Source organism: Scyliorhinus canicula, chromosome 6 (genome assembly GCF_902713615.1).
Source record: "Scyliorhinus canicula chromosome 6, sScyCan1.1, whole genome shotgun sequence".
Taxonomy (NCBI): domain Eukaryota; kingdom Metazoa; phylum Chordata; class Chondrichthyes; order Carcharhiniformes; family Scyliorhinidae; genus Scyliorhinus; species Scyliorhinus canicula.
In genome coordinates, this window is record NC_052151.1 from 96,545,969 (window position 1) to 96,568,144 (window position 22,176).

The following is a 22,176-nucleotide window of genomic DNA, read 5'->3' on the forward strand; positions in this document are numbered from 1 at the left end:
AGTTGTGTGTGGGCTGTGCCAGCCTGCCCGTGAGTTGAATATTTCTTTATTCAATAGTTCTCCACTATAATACTAAAATGACAACAACAAAAAAAAGTATAAAAAAAATCTCCAGGGACGTGGCATCGAAGGCAAAAACATATTTATTCCCTATGTTGGTCTGTTGTCTTGATTTAAAAAAATAATGTTTTCAATTAAGGGGCAATTTAACATGGCTAATCAACCTACCCTGCACATCTTTAGGTTGTGAGGGTCAGACCCACCCAGACAGAGGGAGAATGTGCGAATTCCACAGACAGTGACCCAGGGCCGTTCTTAATTTTAAGAAAATGACTAAACCATCTTAGATATTATGCATTATCAATGTGGGGAAATACAGTGAGCACAGAGGTCACAGGCTCTCTCTCCTGAATGACATTTGCATGGGTCCTTCCTGCTCCTTCATGTTTATTCCCTATCTGTTTCCTTGTTTTCCTCTCTTTTATTTCTGTTGCATTTTTGATCCAGGGTTGTTGAATGGACCTGTGACTTTAAGGCAAAGCAGCCTGCACCTTAAATTCAATCAGCAAAATCCCAAAAGCCGTGCTGTTTTAGATGGATATCAGTGATGACCTGGATGGATTGATGTGGATTGATGTGGCTGGTGGCCACTGAATTGGCCTAGAAGGCTGTGATCTTGTCTGATGATTCTGTTCCCACTGAAATGGTTCAGAGACCTAAAGAGATATCAGTTTAGCTTTTGGAAGCTCAGGGAGAATAGTTCGCTTTTCCCCCCAGTGTTTTTTCCAGAAATAACCAGCAAATTATCACCATAAGGTCACTGTATTACAGACTGTAAACCAGAGAATTTAGACCATGCTCATACTCTGAGGAAAGTGCACAGAAGAACTCATCATCTGAAGCAAGGACTCTTATTTTTTTTTAACCTCAATACATATTATTTTTACCCCTTTCCACCCCTCTTTGTTTTTCTTCTGTTTGTGGGTAGAGGGTGGGCAGTTAAAGGGGAGTCAGGTATTACCTTGATGCTAGTAGCTGTATTCACTGCATATTACATATTCGTACTCGTCATAAAAAAACGTAATTGTGTTTAAGCTGGGAAACTTGGTGACTGTAATTTTTTGAGAGCCATGGGCCAAAGATTTTGAGTATTTGTATAGGAAGTACTGATCAATTCCGGCACCAAGGACCTGGGTCAGTGTCTGTGTGGAGTTTGCACATTCTCCGTGTCGTGTGGATCTCACCCCCCCCAGAACCCAAAAACGTGTAGGGTAGGTGGATTGGCCACGCTAAATTGCCCCTTAGTTTGAAAATTTGGAAATAAAAAAAATAATTATTGATTAATTCACTTGTGTTGTGATTCCAGGCGTGTGGGGCTGGAATTGACCTCTCACTAGCCCTGGGTGTCATAACACATTATTGAAGAGATTGGGTTCTCAAAAAAAGTTCAGTGGTTTTCATGGTGATGCTTTTCTGGTGCCTGTCCACAATTGATTTTTTCCCTCCATTTCACAACTTGGTATAGTGCTACGAATAACTAATTAATATGTTTTAGAATTTAACTTTTAATTTTAGGAATTAAAGTTTTCACTGCAGACAAATGGGGCATCTAGTTAAGAAACTAATAAGCAATCCTGCAGTAAATCGAATTCAAATAGGTTTGGAGTCAATTACAGATTAAAAACTAACTTATGTTTATCTGACATGGTCATAGGTAAAGTTGTGAAAGCAATCAACACTAGGGGCCTTCTACTTTAGCATATTAGAGTTAGAAGATATGTTCTTACTTCAATAAAATACTTAAATTATCTATGCAGTTCCCAGATCAAAATAAGATAAAATCCTTTTGTAAACAAGAGAGTTCCTTAATAGAGTCAGCAATTGAGGGATGGGTTAGTAAAACTGATCAGCAATACAAATTATCTATATGGGTTACAAAATCAAAGAGTAGCATGAAAAGAAAATGATTGGTTTACTTTTCTGTTTGAGAGCATCCAAGAGCATGCCGTGTTGTCAGGGAAACGAGGTGTTAGAGTGGAACTTCCTTTGTTAATTTATGCGTGTATTTGCTGACAGAAGCAGACAGTTCAGTTTGGGATTCATAACGGAAAAGCATCTGGTAGGTTTACTCTAGCTCACAGCTAGCGGAAGAAATTTACAATGCTTTTCACAGAGCCTTCTAGTAGAATGCAGGCAGCTTTAATTATTAGATTAGAACAAGCTATACAGAATTTGTGGCAGCAAACGGGGGAAAAAAAGTTTATGTATGTCCAAACATAGGGCAAGGAACCGAAGAGTCACAGTTGAGGTCTTTAAAGACAATTGGAGGATCGCTTAGCCAAAACTTAATGGAAGAATCCCCATATATTTGGTATCTGAATTAATACATGGAATACTAAGGGGAAGTAATGTAAAATCCAGAGGGCTGTGATGTAGCTTTTGGGTTGGTCCCAGGAAAAGTGAATGAACCTTGAAGATAAAGGAACTTTTGGCGAGAGAAAGGGGTGGGGAGAAAGACAAAGTAAAACGAGAGTTTACAGCATAAATCCTTATAATCTATTGTGTTAAATTGGTGGTGTTTGTTTTTAATTTCTCCTATATACAAAATAAAGTTTTTTTTGTTGAAAAAAACATGAAATCTTGTGGAACAGTTCTGTCGGTTAATTGTGGATTGTTTTATATCTTTAATTATTTACAGTACCTAACAGAGGATTGTTACAGTGGTGCAAGTTGAAGTCTTAACATCTGGGTTGCAGTCCCACTACCATGACCATTACACTATTACATTCAACACAACTTGTGGCCAGGCAAGAGCCATATTGAAAAAAAATCATATAAGCAATGATTTAATTTAAGATGTTTTCCAAAATAACATCAGTGGTACCTCTATGTGACCAACCCTGTTCTTACACATTATAGAAGAGCTTGCTTTGTCCTCCAGCTCCATTTGCTCCAAAAGGCATTTCCTCAAAAAAATTAATTAATCATTTTTATTTCTGACATGTCTTGGGAGATGGCCGAATGAATGCCCCTTATGCTCAGGATATTCCATGGAATCATTGTGATGCTGTTAAATGAAGTGGATAATCTTTGTTTATAGATTGGATGCTCCATACACTGCTGGTGATTGAACAAACGACACCTTGAGCAAAGAGATGAATAATTCCTTCAATGACTACAGCTCGTTATATGAACGATAGAACGAGTAACCTATAGAAGTCCATTAAGAGTGACCACTTATATGAATGACAGTTAGCCCTATGACATTATAGATTATTATTATAGAATTTACAGTGCAGAAGAAGGCCATTCGGCCCATCGAGCCTGCACCGGCCTTTGGAAAGAGTACCCTACCCAAGGTCAATACCTCCACCCTATCCCCATAACCCAGTAACCCCACCCAACACTAAGTGCAATTTTGGACACTAAGGGGCAATTTACCGTGGCCAATCCACCTAACCTGCACATCTTTGGACTGTGGGAGGAAACCGGAGCACCCGGAGGAAACCCACACACACACGGGGAGGATGTGCAGACTCCGCACAGACAGTGACCCAAGCTGGAATCGAACCTGGGACCCTAGAGCTGTGAAGCTTTTTGTGCTATCCACAATGCTACCGTGCTGCCTCGAGTTGCAAAACACTTTTCACAAAGAAGATTCTTAAATTAAGTTCATTGTTGTGGGGGTGTGTGGGGTAAACACTGAGAATGGATAAGAAACTGTTGGAAGAGTGGAAAACAATTGGGATAAAATTGGTCTTCGGCAGGAGTACAAAATGAGCAATAGCAAACTGGCAGCCTGCTTAACATTGCACTCAATTTTCTTTTCTGATTAATGTGGGAAGGTGTGCAGATTAATCAGATTGATACTCAAGCTTAACGTGATGAATTATGAGGATACTATGCATAAACCCAGCAATCATTTTTTAAAAGGTTCTTTCCAGGAACATGGCATCGCTGGTGTCATGACAATGGATCATAGCCCCAAATTACTTATTGACATGTTGAACTTTTAAATAAGACGTGATTTTAAAGAAAGGGCATACGAGCTGATACTGTAAAATAAGCCCAGGCTGAACATTCTGATATTGATTAACTTGACCAGAGAGAATTAATGTTGGGCTGGATTCTCTGGTTTCACCAGCCATGTGTTTCTTGGTGGCGTGCCATTTGCTTGTGGCGGGATTCCATCAATGGGATTTCCCATTGAAACCACCACATGCTGCAGCAAAACCTGCTGGCTGGGCTGCCCTGCCAGTGGGAAAAGTGAATCCCGACGATGGGAGAATTCCAGCAGCTGTATTTTTTTCAGACAGGTACATTCAAAGGAAAACCTGCAATGCAAAATTGAACTGTAATGTCCTATAGAGACAATGGAGGTTGATTACTATCTCAGCAGAAACCATTATCCTGTGAGATATATATCCCAGAGTGTAGTTATGGTCTGAGTTGAAATAAAGCAGCTCTGGGCGAATGCCACGTTTGTGTTTTTCAACTTCCAGGAATACACGAGAAAAGGAATTAAAAACCATCGGCAACCCTGATTTGTGTGGTAGTTTGGTGTTCTCGTTCTACTGTGCTAGTCTGCTGTGCAGGCCACATCTGAAGAACTTTCACCAGGCATCCCTGCACTTTCAGGTAAAACAAAGTCTCTTTCTCTCGGATTGCTAGAAGCAAGTCATAGACGAAAGAAAAAAACTGGACAACTCCTTTTAATTAACCTGAGAACCAAAATCGCCAAACCCACTGCTCAACTGCCAAAGTCAATGCTACCGGAATCACCCAATTTAACGGCCGCGACGTTTCACCATCTACGGACAAGCCTAAGACTGATATTTTTTAAACTTTTTTTTTTTTTTTTACTTACTTTTCATTTCTAATCTGTATGTGTGTTGTGTTATAATTTTCTTCTCATGTGTTGGTAACCAATAAACTCGCTCTTTCTTTAATTCAAGAAGACCTGGTGAAATTGGCTCCTTTTAGGACATAAATATATTTATTTAGACTGGGAAAAGGTATCCCTGAAGGAAGGGGTCCTTTTTAAATCAACCTTGTTGTGACCAACAGAAGGGGATGAATAAAAAGGGGAGCTAGTTCATTCCTCCTCATCCAGGGGCATAAGAATTTGGGGGCCTTTGGTCCGGAATCAGAACACTGTCTGTGTGGAGTTTGTATGTTCTCTCCGTGTCTGCGTGGGTTTCCAAGACAGGAGTGGCTTGGAGGAGAACTTGTAAGTGGTGGCATTCCCTTGCATCTGTTGCCTTGTCCTCCGAGATGGTAGATTTTGCAGGGCATGAGGTTCAGGCAGTTGACAACTAAACTAATTGAGCTGTTTAAAATGGTTAAGAGATTAGAAAGGTATGACAAATAAATTATTTCCACTGGTGGTGGAATAAAGAAAAAAAGACAATCATAAATTTAGAGCTGGGCCATTTAGTATGGGATCAGGAAGCAGATTTTTCACACAGGATAGTAGAAATCTGGAACATTCTCCACTAAAATTATGCTAATATGGAGGAGGGGGAAGGTTGCATCATGGGCAAAAGAGGTGAATTCAAGAAGTCAGGTCAAAGTCACTGTCCTTGGGCGGGATTCTCCCCTACCCAGCGTGACGGGGGGTCCCGGCATAGGGGAGTGGCGCCAACCACTCCGGGGTCGGGCCTCCCCAAAGGTGGGGAATTCTCCGCACCTTTGGGGGCTAGCCCCGCGCCGGAGCAGTTGGCACCAGAAGACTGGCGCAAAACAACGGCGCCCCCGGCAGCGGGGCTGGCCGAAAGGCTTTCGCCGGTCGGCGCATGCGCCGGCGGTGACATCAGCGGCCAGCTGCCGCTGACGTCACCAACGGCGCATGCGTGATGTGGGTTTCTCTTCCACTTCCGCCATGGCGGAGGCCGTGGCGGCCGCGGATGGGAAAGAGTGCACCCAGGGCACTGGCCCGGAGTCTGAGCGGGGGACCCCGATCGCGGGCCTGGCCACCGTGGGGGCACCCCCGGGGTCCGGTCGCCCCCAGCCCCCCCCCCCCCCCCCCCAGGACCCCGCTCGCGCCGCCACCAGAGGTGGTTCAAACCTCGGAGGCGGGAGAGGCCTCCCAGCGGCGGGACTTCGGCCCATCGCGGGCCGGAGAATCACCGCAGGGGCCTCGCAGATCGGAGTGGCTTGATTACCGCCGCCGCCACTTCCCGGGTGGTGGAGAATCTCTGCCACGGCAGCGGCCAGATTTTCGGCGGCCCCAGGCGATTCTCCGACCCTGCTGGGGGTCGGAGAATTTCGTCCCTTGATACCGATGCAGCATTTGGCCAACTGTGGCATCAATATGCCCAAGCAAAATTGAAGTCAATAAGAATCAGTGCAAAAACCTATATTAGCTGGAGTCATACCTAACACAAAGAAGGATGGTTGCGGTTGCTTGAGGCCAATCATGGAATCATACAAAATCTATTACACAGAAAGAACCCATTTGGCCCATTGTGTTTGCACCAGACATTAATCTCAGCCCTAGCATATTGGTGCACAAGTTCCTCAGGGTCATGCTGTACAGGATGAACCACTTTCAGCTGCTTCAACAATAATCTTCCCTCCGTCACTAGGTCAGAAATGGGAATGTTTGTTGATGATGCATGAAGGCCACCTCGGGTAAATAGAACCAAATTACATCGAATATTTTAAAATAATAAAAATAATTCTCTTTATTGTCACAAGTAGGCTTACATCAACACTGCAATGAAGTTACTGTACCTGCAGTGAAGAATGAGGCCACCTGACCCATCGACTCTGCACAGACCCTCCGAAAGAGCACTCTACCCAGACTCAGTCCCCTGTCCCATTGCCACAACCTAACCCGCACATCTTTGGACACCAAGGGGCAATTTAACCTGCCCAATCCACCTAACCTGCACATCTTTGGACTGTGGGAGGAGACCAGAGCACCCAGAGGAACCCATGCAGACACTGGGAGGACGAGCAAACTCCACAGTTAGTCATTCAAGGACGGAATTGAAACCAGGTCCCTGGTGCTGTGAGGCAGCAGTGCTAACCACTGTGCCACAATGCTGCTAATGCTGACCTTGGCATACAACATGCAATAGGCAATCCTTCATCATCAAAAGTATCCATGCTGCCCATGTCTTCATTATACCATTGTGAATAATTAGTTAACATTAGCTCTAAAAACAAACTGCACGAATGATGATATGCTGCCCTTTAGAAAATGTCACCTGCTCCAGTCAATTGTTTTACAGACCAAGCTTTTCACATGCAAATTATGAAAATTAAGGGAGCAACCCACGTCAAAATATTCTGCATAGCCCAACCACAGTTCTCGCTGATGCTTCAGTCACCTCAATGCTAATCTTTTCAATTTTGTAAAATGAGGACTTGGGATATTTTTCTCATATGTAGCAGCTCAAACCACTTTCATAAGTGAATCCCAACTTGCTGAACTTGATTGTTAGGCCCAGCTAAAGCTGGGATCGAAAGGCTGTGGATGCCAAAAATGTGCACTGTCAGCGTGCTGACTCCCCAGCTACATTCCACTTTTGGGCCATTTGTGTGGAAAACACCTTTGACCACAAGGCAATGAAGTAGTGGTCAGCACGTAATGTACTCGAGGCCCTCAAGGGAAAAGGAGACTGTGGAAGATGTTGGATGGTTCGCTGAGCAGACTGTCGGAGTCGTCTGGCAGAACGCCTCACCACCAGAACTGTCAAACAAGCACCAAGACCTAGCTTGGCTGGTGGTAAGAAGGGCCCTCCCCGTCAGATCCTTCATGTACGCCCAAAGTCTCAGCACCGTCGCACGCTGCCCTCGGAGTGGCTTCAGGGCAGATGAGACGGTCGCCCACCTCCTTGTGGAATGTGCTTTTGCAAAGAAGGTCTGAACAAAGAACAGTACAGCACAGGAACAGGTCCTTCGGCTCTCCCAAGCCCGTGCCGACCATGCTGCCCGTCTAAACTAAAATCTTCTACACTTCCTGGGTCCGTATCCCTCTATTCCCATCTATTCATGTATTTGTGAAGATGCCCCTTAAATGTCACCATCATCCCTGCTTCCACCACCTCCTTCGACAGCGAGTTCCAGGCACCCACTACCCTCTGTGTAAAAAAACGTGCCTCGTACATCTCCTCTAAACCTTGCCCCTCGCACCTGAAACCTATGCCCACTAGTAATTGACCCCTCTACCCTGGGAAAAAGCCTCTGACTGAGGAAGTGAACAAACGCAGGGGGTGGACCGCAGGACCCTGAGCGTACTGTGTTCACAGACAGAACAAAGGAAAGAGCAGAGCATAGCATGGCTCGCGGGGGATGGGAACCTCGTGGTGAGCATGGTGAAAAGGATGCTGGGGTTACAATGCAAAGTGACCAATTAGGATATAGGGCCAGGTCAGGAGGTGTATAGAATGACCAATGGGAAGCTTATATGTGAATCTTACTGTGATTTTGAATATATCAGCAGAAGTTTCTTTGTATACTTTCTCTTTACTCCTGGCTGCTACAGAAGACAGTGTGTGTGTCCTGTAGCTCTATGGATTGATGCAGCCTTGCAAGTTAGTTATTATTAAATGATATGATACCTGCAAATCCATCTCAGATTTTATTGAATCTAGACTGACAGCAAATTAACCAGGAATCAACATGACTATCCACTCTGTCTATGCCCTTCATAATTTTGTAGACCTCTATCTGGTCGCCCCTCAACTTCCGTCGTTCCAATGAGAACAAACCGAGTTTTTCAACCGCTCCTCATAGCTAATGCCCTCCATACCAGGCAACATCCTGGTAAATCTCTTCTGCACCCTCTCTAAAGTCTCCACAGCCTTCTGGTAGTGTGGTGACCAGAATTGAACACTATACTCCAAGTGTGGCCTAACTAAGGTTCTAAACAGCTGCAACATGACTTGGCAATTCTTATACTCAATGCCCCGGCCAATGAAGGCCTTACCTCACATTTGTCCGGATTAAACTCCATCTGCCATCTCTCCGCCCAAGTCTCCAAATGATCTAAATCCTGCTGTATCCTCCGACAGTCCTCATCGCTATCCACAATTCCATCTACCTTTGTGTCGTCTGCAAACTTACTAATAAGACCAGTTACATTTTCCTCCAAATCATTTATATATACTACGAACAGCAAAGGTCCCAGCACTGATCCCTGTGCAACACCACTAGTCACAGCCCTCCAACTAGAAAAGCACCCTTCCATTGCTACTCTCTGCCTTCTATGACCTAGCCAGTTCTGTATCCACCGTGCCAGCTCACACCTGATCCAGTGTGACTTCACCTTTCGTACCAGTCTACCATGAGGGACCTTGTCAAAGGCCTTACTGAAGTCCATATAGACAACATCCACTGTCCTACCTGCATCAATCATCTTTGTCACCTTTTTGAAAAACTCTATCAAGTTAGTGAGACACGACCTCCCCTTCACAAAACCATGCTGCCTCTCACTAATACGTCCATTTGCTTCAAAATGGGAGTAGATCCTGTCTCGAAGAATTCTCTCCAGTAATTTCCCTACCACTGAAGTAAGGCTCACCGGCCTGTAGTTCCCTGGGTTATCCTGGCTAACCTTCTTAAACAAAGGAACAACATTGGCTATTCTCCAGTCCTCCGGGACATCACCTGAAGACAGTGAGGATCCAAAGATTTCTGTCAAGGCCTCAGCAATTTCCTCTCCAGCCTCCTTCAGTATTCCGGGGTAGATCCCATCTGGCCCTGGGGACTTATCTACCTTAATATGTCTCTGGAGAGAGATGCAGTGGTATTTGTCAAGGTTCATCCCGAGCAGCTCTGTGACACAGGACTCTGCTCTACGGACTTTTTCCAGGGACACACACCGAGACATCAACTGCTGCTGGAGGGTCATCAACTCGGTGAAAGACGATCTTTGGTCTGCCCGAAACTTGCCGATCTTCCAGTGCAAAGAAGATCGAGTGTTGCAGACTGGCACTTTCCAAGGTCCAGGACTACGTGCTGAGGGACACACTCAAGCTTGGGGCAGCTGCCGCCAAGAGGCAATGGGGAAAGGCCACTGTGTAAGGTCTTCCAACAAATGTACACCGAGGGGCTTGTAACAGTGTAAAACCCCTCGGTCTGGTCATTAACACTCCAATGTATAAAGGCATTGAAAGAAACATGACGATATAAATACTTACGAAAGAATTGTAAAGTAAACAGGGAAACGTGCGGAATGTCATCCCAATTGAATGTAAGAAAGCCAAGTGAATATGTAACTTAGATGGAAATGTACAATCACAACAATTCAAAATGTTCTGTAATGTTTATTAGAAAATTTATGAATAAAGTATATTTTTTGAAATAAAAAATTTGTGCGGAAACTGGATGGGGAAGGGAGGGAGCAGGGCCTTCCTGCCTGGATGCAGCAATCAATGCAGGTTGTGAACTGGCTGAAAAAGCAAATTTTTTAACTTAAATTTTAAAAGGTTGGCGGGCATTCCCATACTTTGCATTGATTGCAACCTCTGATTGGCTCTGCAGCCTCAAGATCCACCCACCTATCTTAATTGGATGACAAATTTCCCATTAATTGCCAACCCATGAAAAAATAGAATGCGTGACTGTTTCCCACACACTGGGCTGAATTGAATATGTGATGTGCAGGTCTCACGGTAGACCCAGAAGCGGGTGCCATTGCCACACTAGAGAAACATAACCTGCAAATGACACAGCAGCAATCTGGAGAAAGCACTGTTTTCAGAGTGGAGCCCTTCATCTTGAAGGCTGACCTTCTTGAATCTGAGGTTAACTAGTGCGTACTGCAGCAACCTGAATACTAACCAGTGTAGAATCCCACGTGAGGATTGCGGTTCAACCAGGCTACTCTTCATAAGAGATCGCAAGCAGAGACTGTCTGTGTGGAGTTTGCACGCTCTCCCCGTGTCTGCGTGGATTTCCTACCGGTGCTCTGGTTTGCTCCCACAGTCCAAAGATGTGCAGATTAGGTGGATTGGCCATGATAAACTACCCTTAGTATCTAAAAAGGTTGGTGGCGTTACTGGGTTATGGGAATAGGGTGGAGGTGCAGGCTTAAGTGGGGTGCTCTTTCCAAGGGCCGGTGCAGACCCGATGGGCCTCCTTCTGCACTGTAAATTCTATTATTCTATGACTCACCAAGGAGGTCTGGAGAATGATCAAAGTGGAGGTGACTGCATGGAGGTCACCATACCCCATACTCCCAAGCCTGGGTGCACTGCCACAAAGTGTCAATGACATCCTCCCTTCTGCCAGAATGAGTCCGACCGACCACTCCCTTCATCAGGGATTGCAAATGGCAACATGGAGTGGAACGTCACATGAAGAGGGTCTGACCAACTGGATGCAAGGGGAAGCACCAAAAATAGCTGACTGATGACACATGGCAGCATCTCAACAACAGCCAACCATTTATCACTGTTCACATACATACACGCATGCACTTACACACACATACAGAACACCCACCACCAAAAATCTCCTGTGGACATAATTTGGGAGTCCACTTCTTGGGCCAACGGGATGCCACCAGCTTGTGTCATGATGGTTCCTGCAGGAGAAATGGGCCTTCAATAGTATTGAGGGGTCAAGAACTGCGACGGAGTGCCTAACATTAGAGCACTGATGCTGGAAATGGATTGCAGGATGATTGCAGATGAAGAAACTGAAATGGAAACCCAAAATAGTGAAAATGCATTGAGCTCATGATCCCACCACTGAAAATAGAAATGCATAGCAAGGAGGAGAAGGAGGAGATGTGCATCTCAATCTCTTACTCTGTTCTTTCTTACAGGTACAGCACTCGAGAAAGACAGGCAGTCTCAAGAGACCAGGGGCCTGCAGTCAACCTTTGAAAAGCAGATGTTTTGTGAAGAAACAAACTTTTTTTTTAATAGTTATGACAGAGCTCATTTGAATCGAACTGAAGCCGTCTTAATGACCAAAATACGATTTGGTGTTTGTTTTTAAATCCGTTTGAGGGAATGGTTAAAACAGTGTGAAATTAGGATGACACCTTGGGCGGCAGTCTCCATTGGCCGATGCTGAAATCGGGAAACGCAATTGGGTGGAGAATCGGTTTTGACACCAAAATTGTTTCATGCCAAATCGCAATTCTCTGGTGTCTCGCTGGCAGCGTCAATGTGTTCCACTCTGCACATACAGTAAACACCCTTAGCATATCATTAGCGCGCTCACCCGGTATTCTCCAGGGTCTCGCAATCTCTGCTTCCACTGGGATGAATTCTTGACGGCACAAATCACTTGTGCTGTTAAAAATCTTGAGGGGGAGAGAGGAAGTAGGACACGGCGAGGCGCGACCGTGGGTTACCGGTCCTGACACCGGCCGGGCTATCTTGGGTGACCGGGGGGAGGGAACCCCCCCACGGGACTGGGGCGGTATCCAGACATGGACCGCTATTGCTGCGGCCTACAAGGCACCCATCTTTTTTCTTATATAAATTTAGAGTACCCAATTATTTTTTTCCAATTAAGGGGCAATTTAGCATGGCCAATCCACCTATCCTGCACATCTTTTGGGTTGAGGGGGTGAAACCCATGCAGACACCGGGTGAATGTGCAAACTCCTCACGGTCAGTGACCCAGGGTCAGGATTCAAACCTGGGTCCTCAGCGCTGTAGGCAGCAATGCTAGCCACTGTGCCACCGTGCTGCCCGACAAGGCACCCATCTTGTTGCGCACGCCACCGACCACCCACCTTGTCCACTGGTTCTGCAGAGTGCCACCGGACGTATGCATCCCCTACCCCACCATACGTCATGTTAGCTTAGTGCATTCCCCCATGCCCAAACAGGTCCAACTGGCTATACAGTGGTTCCGGTTGGCATTGTTAACTCTGCCCCCACATGTCCTCCTACCACCCCGCCTTCTGCACCCCTGGCCCTATCTGTACAGGTGCCACGGGGATCACTGCTCTGGCACCCGTCCCTGCTGTGGTTTTCATAGCCTAAGAATTGCTGCTTCTGCTGACATTCTTGTACCAGGCCACTCAGGTCCCTTGCATTGCAGAGTTCTCCAATCTCTCTTCATTTGGGTAAATACTGCTTTTCTATTCTTCCTGCATAAGTGAGTTCACATTTTCCTACATTACACTCCATATGCCAAATTTTTGCCCAATCATTTAACCTATATCTATCCCTTTGCAGATTCCTTGGCCTGGATTTTCGTCAAGTTGGATGACTCAAGCGCCCTTTAAAAATGGTGGCGTGTTCCCATTCTGGGATTCCTAACCCCATTCATGGGCAGTGTGATTGTCAGATTGCCTTTTAAGGGTACTGGCTGCTTTGGGTCATGAGCCTGGACTCTGTAAATCCGACCTGTTTGACTTTTGCGGAACCAAGCATTCATTCCCTCCACCATGACACACAGTAGGAGCAGTATGTACCATCTACAGGATGCACTGCAGGAAATCATCAAGGCTTCTTAGTCAGCACCTTCCAAACTCGAGACCACTACCATCTAGAAGGACAAGGGTAGCAGGTACAGAGAAACATCACCACTTGGAAGTTCTCCTCCAAGTCACACTTCATGCTGACTTGGAAACATATTGTCGTTCCTTCATTGTCTTTGGATCAAAATCCTGGAACTCCCTCCCTAACAGCACAGTGGGTGTACCTACACCACGGGGGCTGTCATGGTTCAAAAAGGCAGCTCAGCACTACCTTCTCAAGGGCAATTAGAGATGGGCAACAAATGTTAGTCTAGCCAGCGATGCCCACATCCTGTAAAAATGAGTTTTTAAAAAATGTCCTGGTTCTCAGAATTTTCATGAACGAGGGGACCTTTAAAAGGGTGAGCTCAACAGGAGCCTCCTATGCCAAGCTATGCTCCTATCCACCTCCATGACCCTCATGTCAAGCTATGTGCCCCAACCACTTCTCATTCCCCCAAAGCCTAAATATGTGCCCCACCCACCTGCATTGCCTCTCATGTTCCCCATGCCAAGCAATGACCCTTACCCATCTCCATGGGCCCTCATGTCACTTGCATGCCCATTGGTTCAATACAATGTATAGGTAATGAACCCAATATTGACAACAGGATGTGTTTAAAAAACTTTTCACTATGTTAAAAAACTCCCTGCACTGCAGAATAATAAAAGTGAGTTTCACCAAGAGGACCTACAGGCACTTCAAAACTCTCGATCTTAGGTAAACAAACATTGTGAAATTAGGAGCAATTTTTTTTGGAGGATTAGGTGCTTCATCAGAGTAAGGGATGTCTGGAATTTCAGCCAAGCCTCATTATACAATCTATGGGGGAGGTATGCAGGGCTATATCCTGCCTTGGGACGAAGCGGGGGGGGGGGGGGGGGGGGGGGGGGGGTCTGCGTAGGCATAGGAATAGGAGTCAGTGCAGAAATTACAACAGACCAGGTAAGAATGGATACAAGATAAATCATTACTGCAGACGTGGACCACGAGTGGAAAGGTAGTGAAGTTTATTCAATGTATTTGAGCGCAAGGAAGTTATTATACAATGGCCATAATCATAAGGATGCCCCTGATCACTTTGACCATTCTCAATGGTTTCAAACTGATATTGATACAACAGGTAATTAGAGAGGTAGATGACAGTTAAATGGAACAGAGGTTAGAGATAGAATGAAGGGAGTCACGAGCAACATTTTTAAGAAAATGATGATCACAGCAATTTTGCTATACTCCTACTACAGTAGTCCCCCGTTATACCGCGCTCCGCAATACCGCGGTTCGCGATATACCGCGGGGGGGCTTATGGACCCCAACTGTCAGTTGTGTCAATTTCAGCGGCCGGCTCACTTTGATCCGGAGAGGGAAGCTGCTCTCTCACTGAAACAATCATCCGGCCGCTGAAATTGACACTGCCGGCTGCTCTCTCCCTCCAATCCAACTTTTAAGTTTTAATGTTTCTGATTGGAGGGAGAGAGCAGCCGGCAGTGTCAATTTCAGCGGCCGGCTGATTGTTTCAGTGAGAGAGCAGCTTCCCTCTCCGGATCAAAGTGAGCCGGCCGCTGAAATTGATACTGCCGGCTGATTGGAGGGAGAGAGCAGAGAACACAGGAGGAGGGCATACGGGCCTCTGCAAGACCAGCATGGTCTCACATCGCCCCTCCCCTCTGTAGCTGGGATTCAGGCTGTGGCTGCTGGGGTACAGGCTGTGGCTGCTGGGGTACAGGCCGTGGCTGCTGGGGTACAGGCCGTGGCTGCTGAGGTACAGGCTGTGGCTGCTGGGGTACAGGCCGTGGCTGCTGAGGTACAGGCTGTGGCTGCTGGGGTACTGTGGCTGCTGGGCTTCAGGCTGTGGCTGCTGAGGTACAGGCTGTGGCTGCTGGGGTACTGATTGGAGGGAGAGAGCAGCGGGCAGTGTCAATTTCAGCGGCCGGCTGATTGCTTCAGTGAGAGAGCAGCTTCCCTCTCCGGATCAAAGTGAGCCGGCCGCTGAAATTGACACTGCCGGCTGCTCTCTCCCTCCAATCAGAAACATTAAAACTTAAAAGTTGGATTGGAGGGAGAGAGCAGCGGGCAGTGTCAATTTCAGCGGCCGGCTGATTGTTTCAGTGAGAGAGCAGCTTCCCTCTCCGGCCACTGAAATTGACACTGTTTTAATTAGATCCACGATGGGGGTTTTAAATTTATTTAAAAATCTATGCTAGCGCTTCCCATTGTGAGTCTACGGGGGTCTGACCTCTCTCCCCGCCCCCCGTAGACTCTCAATGGGAAGCGCTAGCATAGATTTTTAAATAAATTTAAAACCCCCATCGTGGATATCCGCGGCTCGGTTGCAACGCGGGTGGCTGTCTTGGACCCCGACACCCGCGTTATAAAAGTGGACTACTGTATACCCCTGTGCACACAACTCCATCTACAAGTTTGCTGACGACACGACCATAGTGGGCCGGATCTCAAATAACAGGAATAGAATACAGGAGTCAGAATACAGGAGGGAGATTGAGAACCTAGTGGAGTGGTGCAACGACAACAATCTATCCCTCAATGCTAGCAAAACTAAAGAGCTGGTCATTGACTTCAGAAAGCAAAGTACTGTACACACCCCTGTCAGCATCAACGGGCCGAGGTGGAGATGGTTATCAGTTGCAAATTCCTAGCGGTACACATCTCCAAACATCTATCCTGGTCCACCCAATTCAATGCTACCACCAAGAAAGCACAACAGCACCTATACTTCCTGAGGAAACTAAGGAAATTCAGCATGTCCACATTAACTCTTACCAACTTTTATAGATGCACCATAGAAAGCCTCCTATCTGGCTGCATCACAGACTGGTATGGCAACTGCTCGGCCCAAGACCGCAAGAAACTTCAGAGAGTCGTGAACGCAGCCCAATCCATCAAACAAACCTGCCTCCCACCCATTGACTCCATCTACACCTCCCGCTGCCTGGGGAAAGGTTTAGCACACTGGGCTAAATAGCTGGCTTGTAATGCAGAAAAAGGCAGCAGCGCGGGTTCAATTCCCGTACCAGCCTCCCCGAACAGGCCTCCGGAATGTGGCGACTAGGGGCTTTTCACAGTAACTTCATTGAAGCCTACTTGTGACAATAAGCGATTATTAATTATGATTAATTAAACCAGGCAGCATAATCAAAGATCCCTCCCACCCGGCTTACTCATTCTTCCAACTTCTTCCATCGGGCATTGGGCAAGATACAAAAGTCGGGGAACACGCACGAACAGACTCAAAAACAGCTTCTTCCCCGCTGTTACCAGACTCCTAAACGACTCTCTTATCAACTGACCTCATTAACACTACACCCCTGTATGCTTCACCCGATGCCGGTGCTTATGTAGTTACATTGTATACCTTGTGTTGCCCTATTATGTATTTCTTATTTCCTTTTCTTTTCATGCACTTAATGATCTGTTGAGCTGCTCGCAGAAAAATACTTTTCACTGTACCTTGGTACACGTGACAATAAACAAAATCCAAATCCAATTGTAGAAGAACAGGAGGAACATAATTGTTATAATTATGAGTTTTATAAGATTGTTATGATTTGGGACTGTGTAACTAATTTAGGGCGATATGAAGGGGGTCTTGCGGCTTGTTCTGAAGTATGCCAGTCAACAGATCTTGGTGAATTATTTGTCTGTACAGGGATCATGGCACAATGGAAAGGTAGCTATTTATGATGTCTGTGAAGGATACAAAGGAGGAGCAGGTGCATAGCATGGAGATGATTTTTATGAGGACTAAATGTCGGAGAGGTAAGTCAGGAAAAAGGGATAGTAGAAGAGGAGGAAGAAGGTAACAGATACTATCAAGGCTGGAGATAAAGAAATCAATGAGTCAGCAGTGGTCAATAAAAAACACACATCATTCTATTTGAAATAACAAAACTTATACAAGAAAATAAAAAAAACAATGTTTTTCCAACCTTTTGCAAAACTCTTGGAGGTAAAACCCGTTCTGATGGTCCCCCAATCAGATTCATACGGACAAGTATATGATTCCTCTCCACAGAGAGACCATCAATTATGAAATCTCTGAAATAAATATTTTAATTACTACAGGAAAAAAAAAAGAGTTACTTAGTTTTTTCAATGTAAATCATGTAGTATGTTAAGGATATTACCACTTCCTTACCCTGGATTTTCCAGGTTTTCTCTAACATTTTCTTGTTGTGCATTCAAGAGAATTTCTGATACATGGTACTGGGATTCTAAAAGTAGAAGAATATCCAGATTGCAACACATAACACTTAGTAGCCTAGGAAAAAAAAACAAAGACAGAGATTTATCAGTAGTCACTGAGTAATTGGTTGCTTGGTACAAATGAAATGCATGACTAATAAATTTGTTCAAACTTACAGATGAGAAAAAATCAGGGGGAAAAGTACTGCTTTGCCAAGAGGGGATACACATGAAGCATGGAGGGCAGTGTGACCACAATTTTCTGTCTGTTAAAACTTACCTCTATTCAAATTCTCAGAATGTGCTTCCATAGTGCAAGGTTCTTTGTCAGGAACGTCAAATTGTTTAATTTACCATGCATTAAATCAAGATGAAAAACTCCACTGACATTATGATGTACTTAGGTTTCGAACAGATGATACATTTTATGTTCAATGCAACGGAAATAGTTGGATGATTTTATTTACAGTTATAAAGACAACCCAGCAGTTACATCCATTATATCCTTGAGAAGTGGCAGGAGTTCTTCTGAGACTCTAGATGAGACTACAGAAGACATTAAGTTAAAGATAATCTGGCAGGGTCTGGAGACCTTTATTTAAAAGAATATTGGCTTGTTTCAAGTAATCATGTTTATCGTCGGCGTAGGAGATGACTCTCACAAGGGTCTCCAACGTACTACTTTGCCTTCTGTGAGCTCCATTTGAAGTCAAGGGCCAGAATTCAGTGGCCCTGAATAGAAAAAAAAAGAGATACTGTGGAGGAAAACCATAGAATAGATAAAATAGATGGCGGGGAGGAAAACACACTCTGGAAATGTTATGGTCGCCCATGAGAAATCAAAGATAGAGGCAAAAATTCAAGAAAGATCACACTACCCCCTTACATAGCATATTACATTATGTCTCATTAGGAGCGAATAAATTATGTAGAGTTTGATGGAGGAGTGAGCATGAGAGGGATCGAATTTTTGAGGAGCTGCTCCTCCAATCACACTGTCTGGCTCTCCAACTCTCAATGCTCCAGCTCCCCCAATCACAGGTTCCCTCTTTCCTGCTCTTAGTGCTCTCCAGAGTCTCTATGGTTGAAGAAATAGCAAGGCGCGAGTGCCAGACTGTGTGATTGGAGAAGCTGGTACAGATTTTCTCATCGGTCCTCCTTCTGCCATGCAGGAGACATTTGGCTACACCATTACCAATTACGTTGAGAAGAGGGCGAGGAGAAGCCGGAAAAGAAAAGAGGAGGATGATGGTGGCCGTAAACCTAGTAACGAGGCCGGAAATAAGGCTGAGGGAACTGCCACTCAGCCTCGTGCTAGCCTAGTTCCGGCTGCCAACCGTGTGGATGAGGCCGGAGTTCTTGGCTGACCTTTCACCCTTCCACACTACAAGGGTCCCAAGGATTTTGGGGGATGACATTTTGAAAGAAGGTGACAAATGAAGAAAATTTTCAGAAGCACTGCTGAATAGGATTTGGGGTTTTCAGGTCTGCTGACCATAAAAAAACTGTTGGTCGATGAAGGCGTGTCTGGGACCTCAAATGAGTTGTGTCCAGTAAACATAAACATCATCTCCCTTCTGTTTCCTAAAGCGAAACCCACAAAAAAAAACCCTCTTTGAAATATGAACAGTAGACCTTTTGTTGAAAAGGGGAAATCATTAGTACTGACATGTTAATAACCAAATAGTAGCTTTATGATCACTGGAAGCCATGTTCTATTTGAGGTTGTTTTGTTTCTGATTTCATTATCGATTGATTCTCCCGAACCAGCTCTACTGATAATTAAACATCTAACCTTTAATTTTTAAATTGGTCAAAATAACCAGAATTAATGCTCATTTGGTCCATCCAATCTATGGGGGATGGCAACTGGATCTAGGCTAGCACGAGGCTGAGTGGCAGGTCCCTTAGCCTTGTTCCCGGCCTTGTTACAAGGTTTACGGCCACCACCATCCTTCACTTTTCTTTTCCGGCTTCTCCTCACCCTCTTCTCCAGAAAATTTCAAAAGTGTTTTAGCGAGCAGGAATTCCCGCTGGTTCCCGGTGCTCGGCCCAGCCAGGCTGGCAATGCTATTCAACGTTAATTGGTCCACTGAATGAGGTGTCACAAGGTCGCTGCAAATGAAGGTTTGCCAGCTCATTCGCCGGGACCATGCTCACCGGCCCCCGCTAACAAGGTCGAGCAGCACTTAAGCTGCATTTTCTCAGTCAACCACAGCCAGCTGGCAACAATGCCGGAAGGAGACCAGCTACAAGATAGAGGACGCAGACCTGAGGAGGCAGCTAGACACTGGAGGCCAGGAGGGTTGTCCTGATCCCCCAAGGCTCCAGAAGGGTCAGCCGTAGGGCAGCCTGTGCCGTCTGGGACGAAGTGGCGGCGGCAGTGAGCTCAGGGAGTGTGTCCAGGAGGACTGGCCTCCAGTACAGGAAGATGATCAATGACCTAGACCGGGCAGCACGAATGAGTACATATCAACACCACCCCACTCCCCCACCCTCCACCACAACAGGATCCACTCTCTCCCCCTTCAACTTCCCCAACCCTACCTTCACACACCCTTCCCACCACTGCGAACCATGCATGTGGCTAACAATGCCCTCTTTGTGTCTCCTCAGGAAAAGATCTCCCATAATTGTTGGGAGAGGGCCTCGACTTGCAGTGGTGTGCCAGGCATCAGGATCCTCATCACCTTCGAGGAGCGTGCCCTACAGATGACCGGCGTGGCTGAGGTCACCAACGTGGAAACTGGCGGATGCCACAGAGATGAGGAAGTACCGGGCCCCATCTGGAGGACCTGTCAAACTGAGATGCCTTACTGACTAACCCATCCCTCCCACTGACTATATATCCATTCGCCCGGAGGTCCTCCAGTCGACAGAGCAGGCTCATCCCGGGTGGCACCCTCTCCAGCCTCCCAGGAGACCACCTCGGAGGAGAGCTCAGAGGATGCCACCTTACTAGTCGCATCACAGCTGTCATCCCCACCCTCCACCAGATACACGCACCTCAGTGGGACATGTTAGTGGCCAGACTTCTGGGGCACAATCTGGTGAGCACCACACTTCTGATGATGTGCCTCTGATGGAGGCAGCACCCCCAGGCAAGACAGCAGTCGGAGGTCTGCTGAATCCCAACCTAATGCTGAACAGGGTTACCCGGAGCTGATGGAGACGATAGGGTGCGGCCGGGACCTTCATAAAGAGATGTTTGCGACACTCCAGCAGATCCACAACGGTTTGGAGGAGTCCCAGAGGCTACTGGCAGGGGAGATGTCGCCGGCAATGCATGGCACCGAGGCCAACACAGCAAGTTGGGCGTCCGGAGTGAAGAGCCTGGTGCACAACTTTGCCACCTTTAGTGAAGGTGTCAAAGGCGTTATGCAATCAGTGATAGCCATGGCTGAGGGTCTCGACAGAACGCCTGCCTCGCTGGGGGATGTCGTCCAGTACAAGGGTGACCTTGATGAGATTCGGCAGGACATGTCCCGCTCTCAGATGTGAATGCCCCAGTCACAGGTGGGCAGGGCTGAGGTGCTGCAGAGCATGTCCTACTCACTGAGGAGCATCGCTGAAGGCGTCAACACGATGGTGTGAACCATGGGGCACCGCCAGGGCTGGCAGAGCAACATGGTACAGGGGCAACTGCCCCTCCGTTCCATGATGAAAACCAGGGTCTTATGGGCACCGATTGGGAGGAGGGAGCGCTGGCCGCCAACCCGGACCCATTCCATGGAGTGGCGACAGTGGCCACCAGCTCCACCCCTCTGATGAGGCCGTAAATCTCAGCCAGCAAATGGGACAGGGCAGCACGGCTGTGCATGTACTGCCGACAAGTGAGCCAGGGCCCTCCGGCCTCAGAGCCCCCAGAAGACGCCTGCCAGGGGAATCGAAGGCTATGGGATGTGGTAGGCAGCTGGCTGCTTCCACTTCAGATATGCATTGTAGTGGTAGAGCTAGGAGAGCAAAGCACATCAAAGATCACTGTGGGCACTGGGTGGGAGGGGGCGTTGGTAGGGAGTGAGGGTGCTGGGGGAAGGGGCAGCACCATTGGGAGGGTGGGGAATTGTCAAACACAATAAACACCTTTGTGCACAACCAGTATGATGTCTCTGTCACTTTCTTCCACAACCCTTGGCTCACCTTTCCAGGCATCTCCCTCTCCCTATGGCACTCACCCACCATTCGCCATGGAAATGTCCCCAGCGCCGCGTCCTATCCACTAGGTGTTTGGATGTTGGCTGCTGCAGGTGTGCGTTGCCTCCCACAGTGTTCAGGCGCAGTGTCCATGCATCAAGGTGTAATTGGGATGCTAGGCAATGGCTCCGATATGTGACATGGACCGCCCACCCACAGGAATCTACTTGGGTTCAGTGAAGTGCTCACTTAACCACGATTGCCAATTTCCTATTAGTGATAGCCTTCAGCCACACAGCCAGTGGCCTCAGCATCTGTGTGGGTCATAGACGGTTAGTGGGGCAGACAGGCATGGACAAGGCTTGCCCCAGGAATGGGTACACATGATTCAGGGGTTGGC

At 46.6% G+C, this 22,176-nt stretch overlaps 1 protein-coding gene across 1 annotated transcript in view; it reads right to left on the bottom strand.

Moving 5' to 3' along the window:
• The window catches only part of tbc1d32 (TBC1 domain family, member 32), a 348,975-nt gene that overhangs the window by 142,822 nt on the left and 183,977 nt on the right, over positions 1–22,176 (bottom strand). The window contains 2 exon segments of the mRNA XM_038799703.1: positions 17,387–17,495; positions 17,596–17,718. Coding sequence (XP_038655631.1) covers positions 17,387–17,495; positions 17,596–17,718 — 232 coding nt within the window.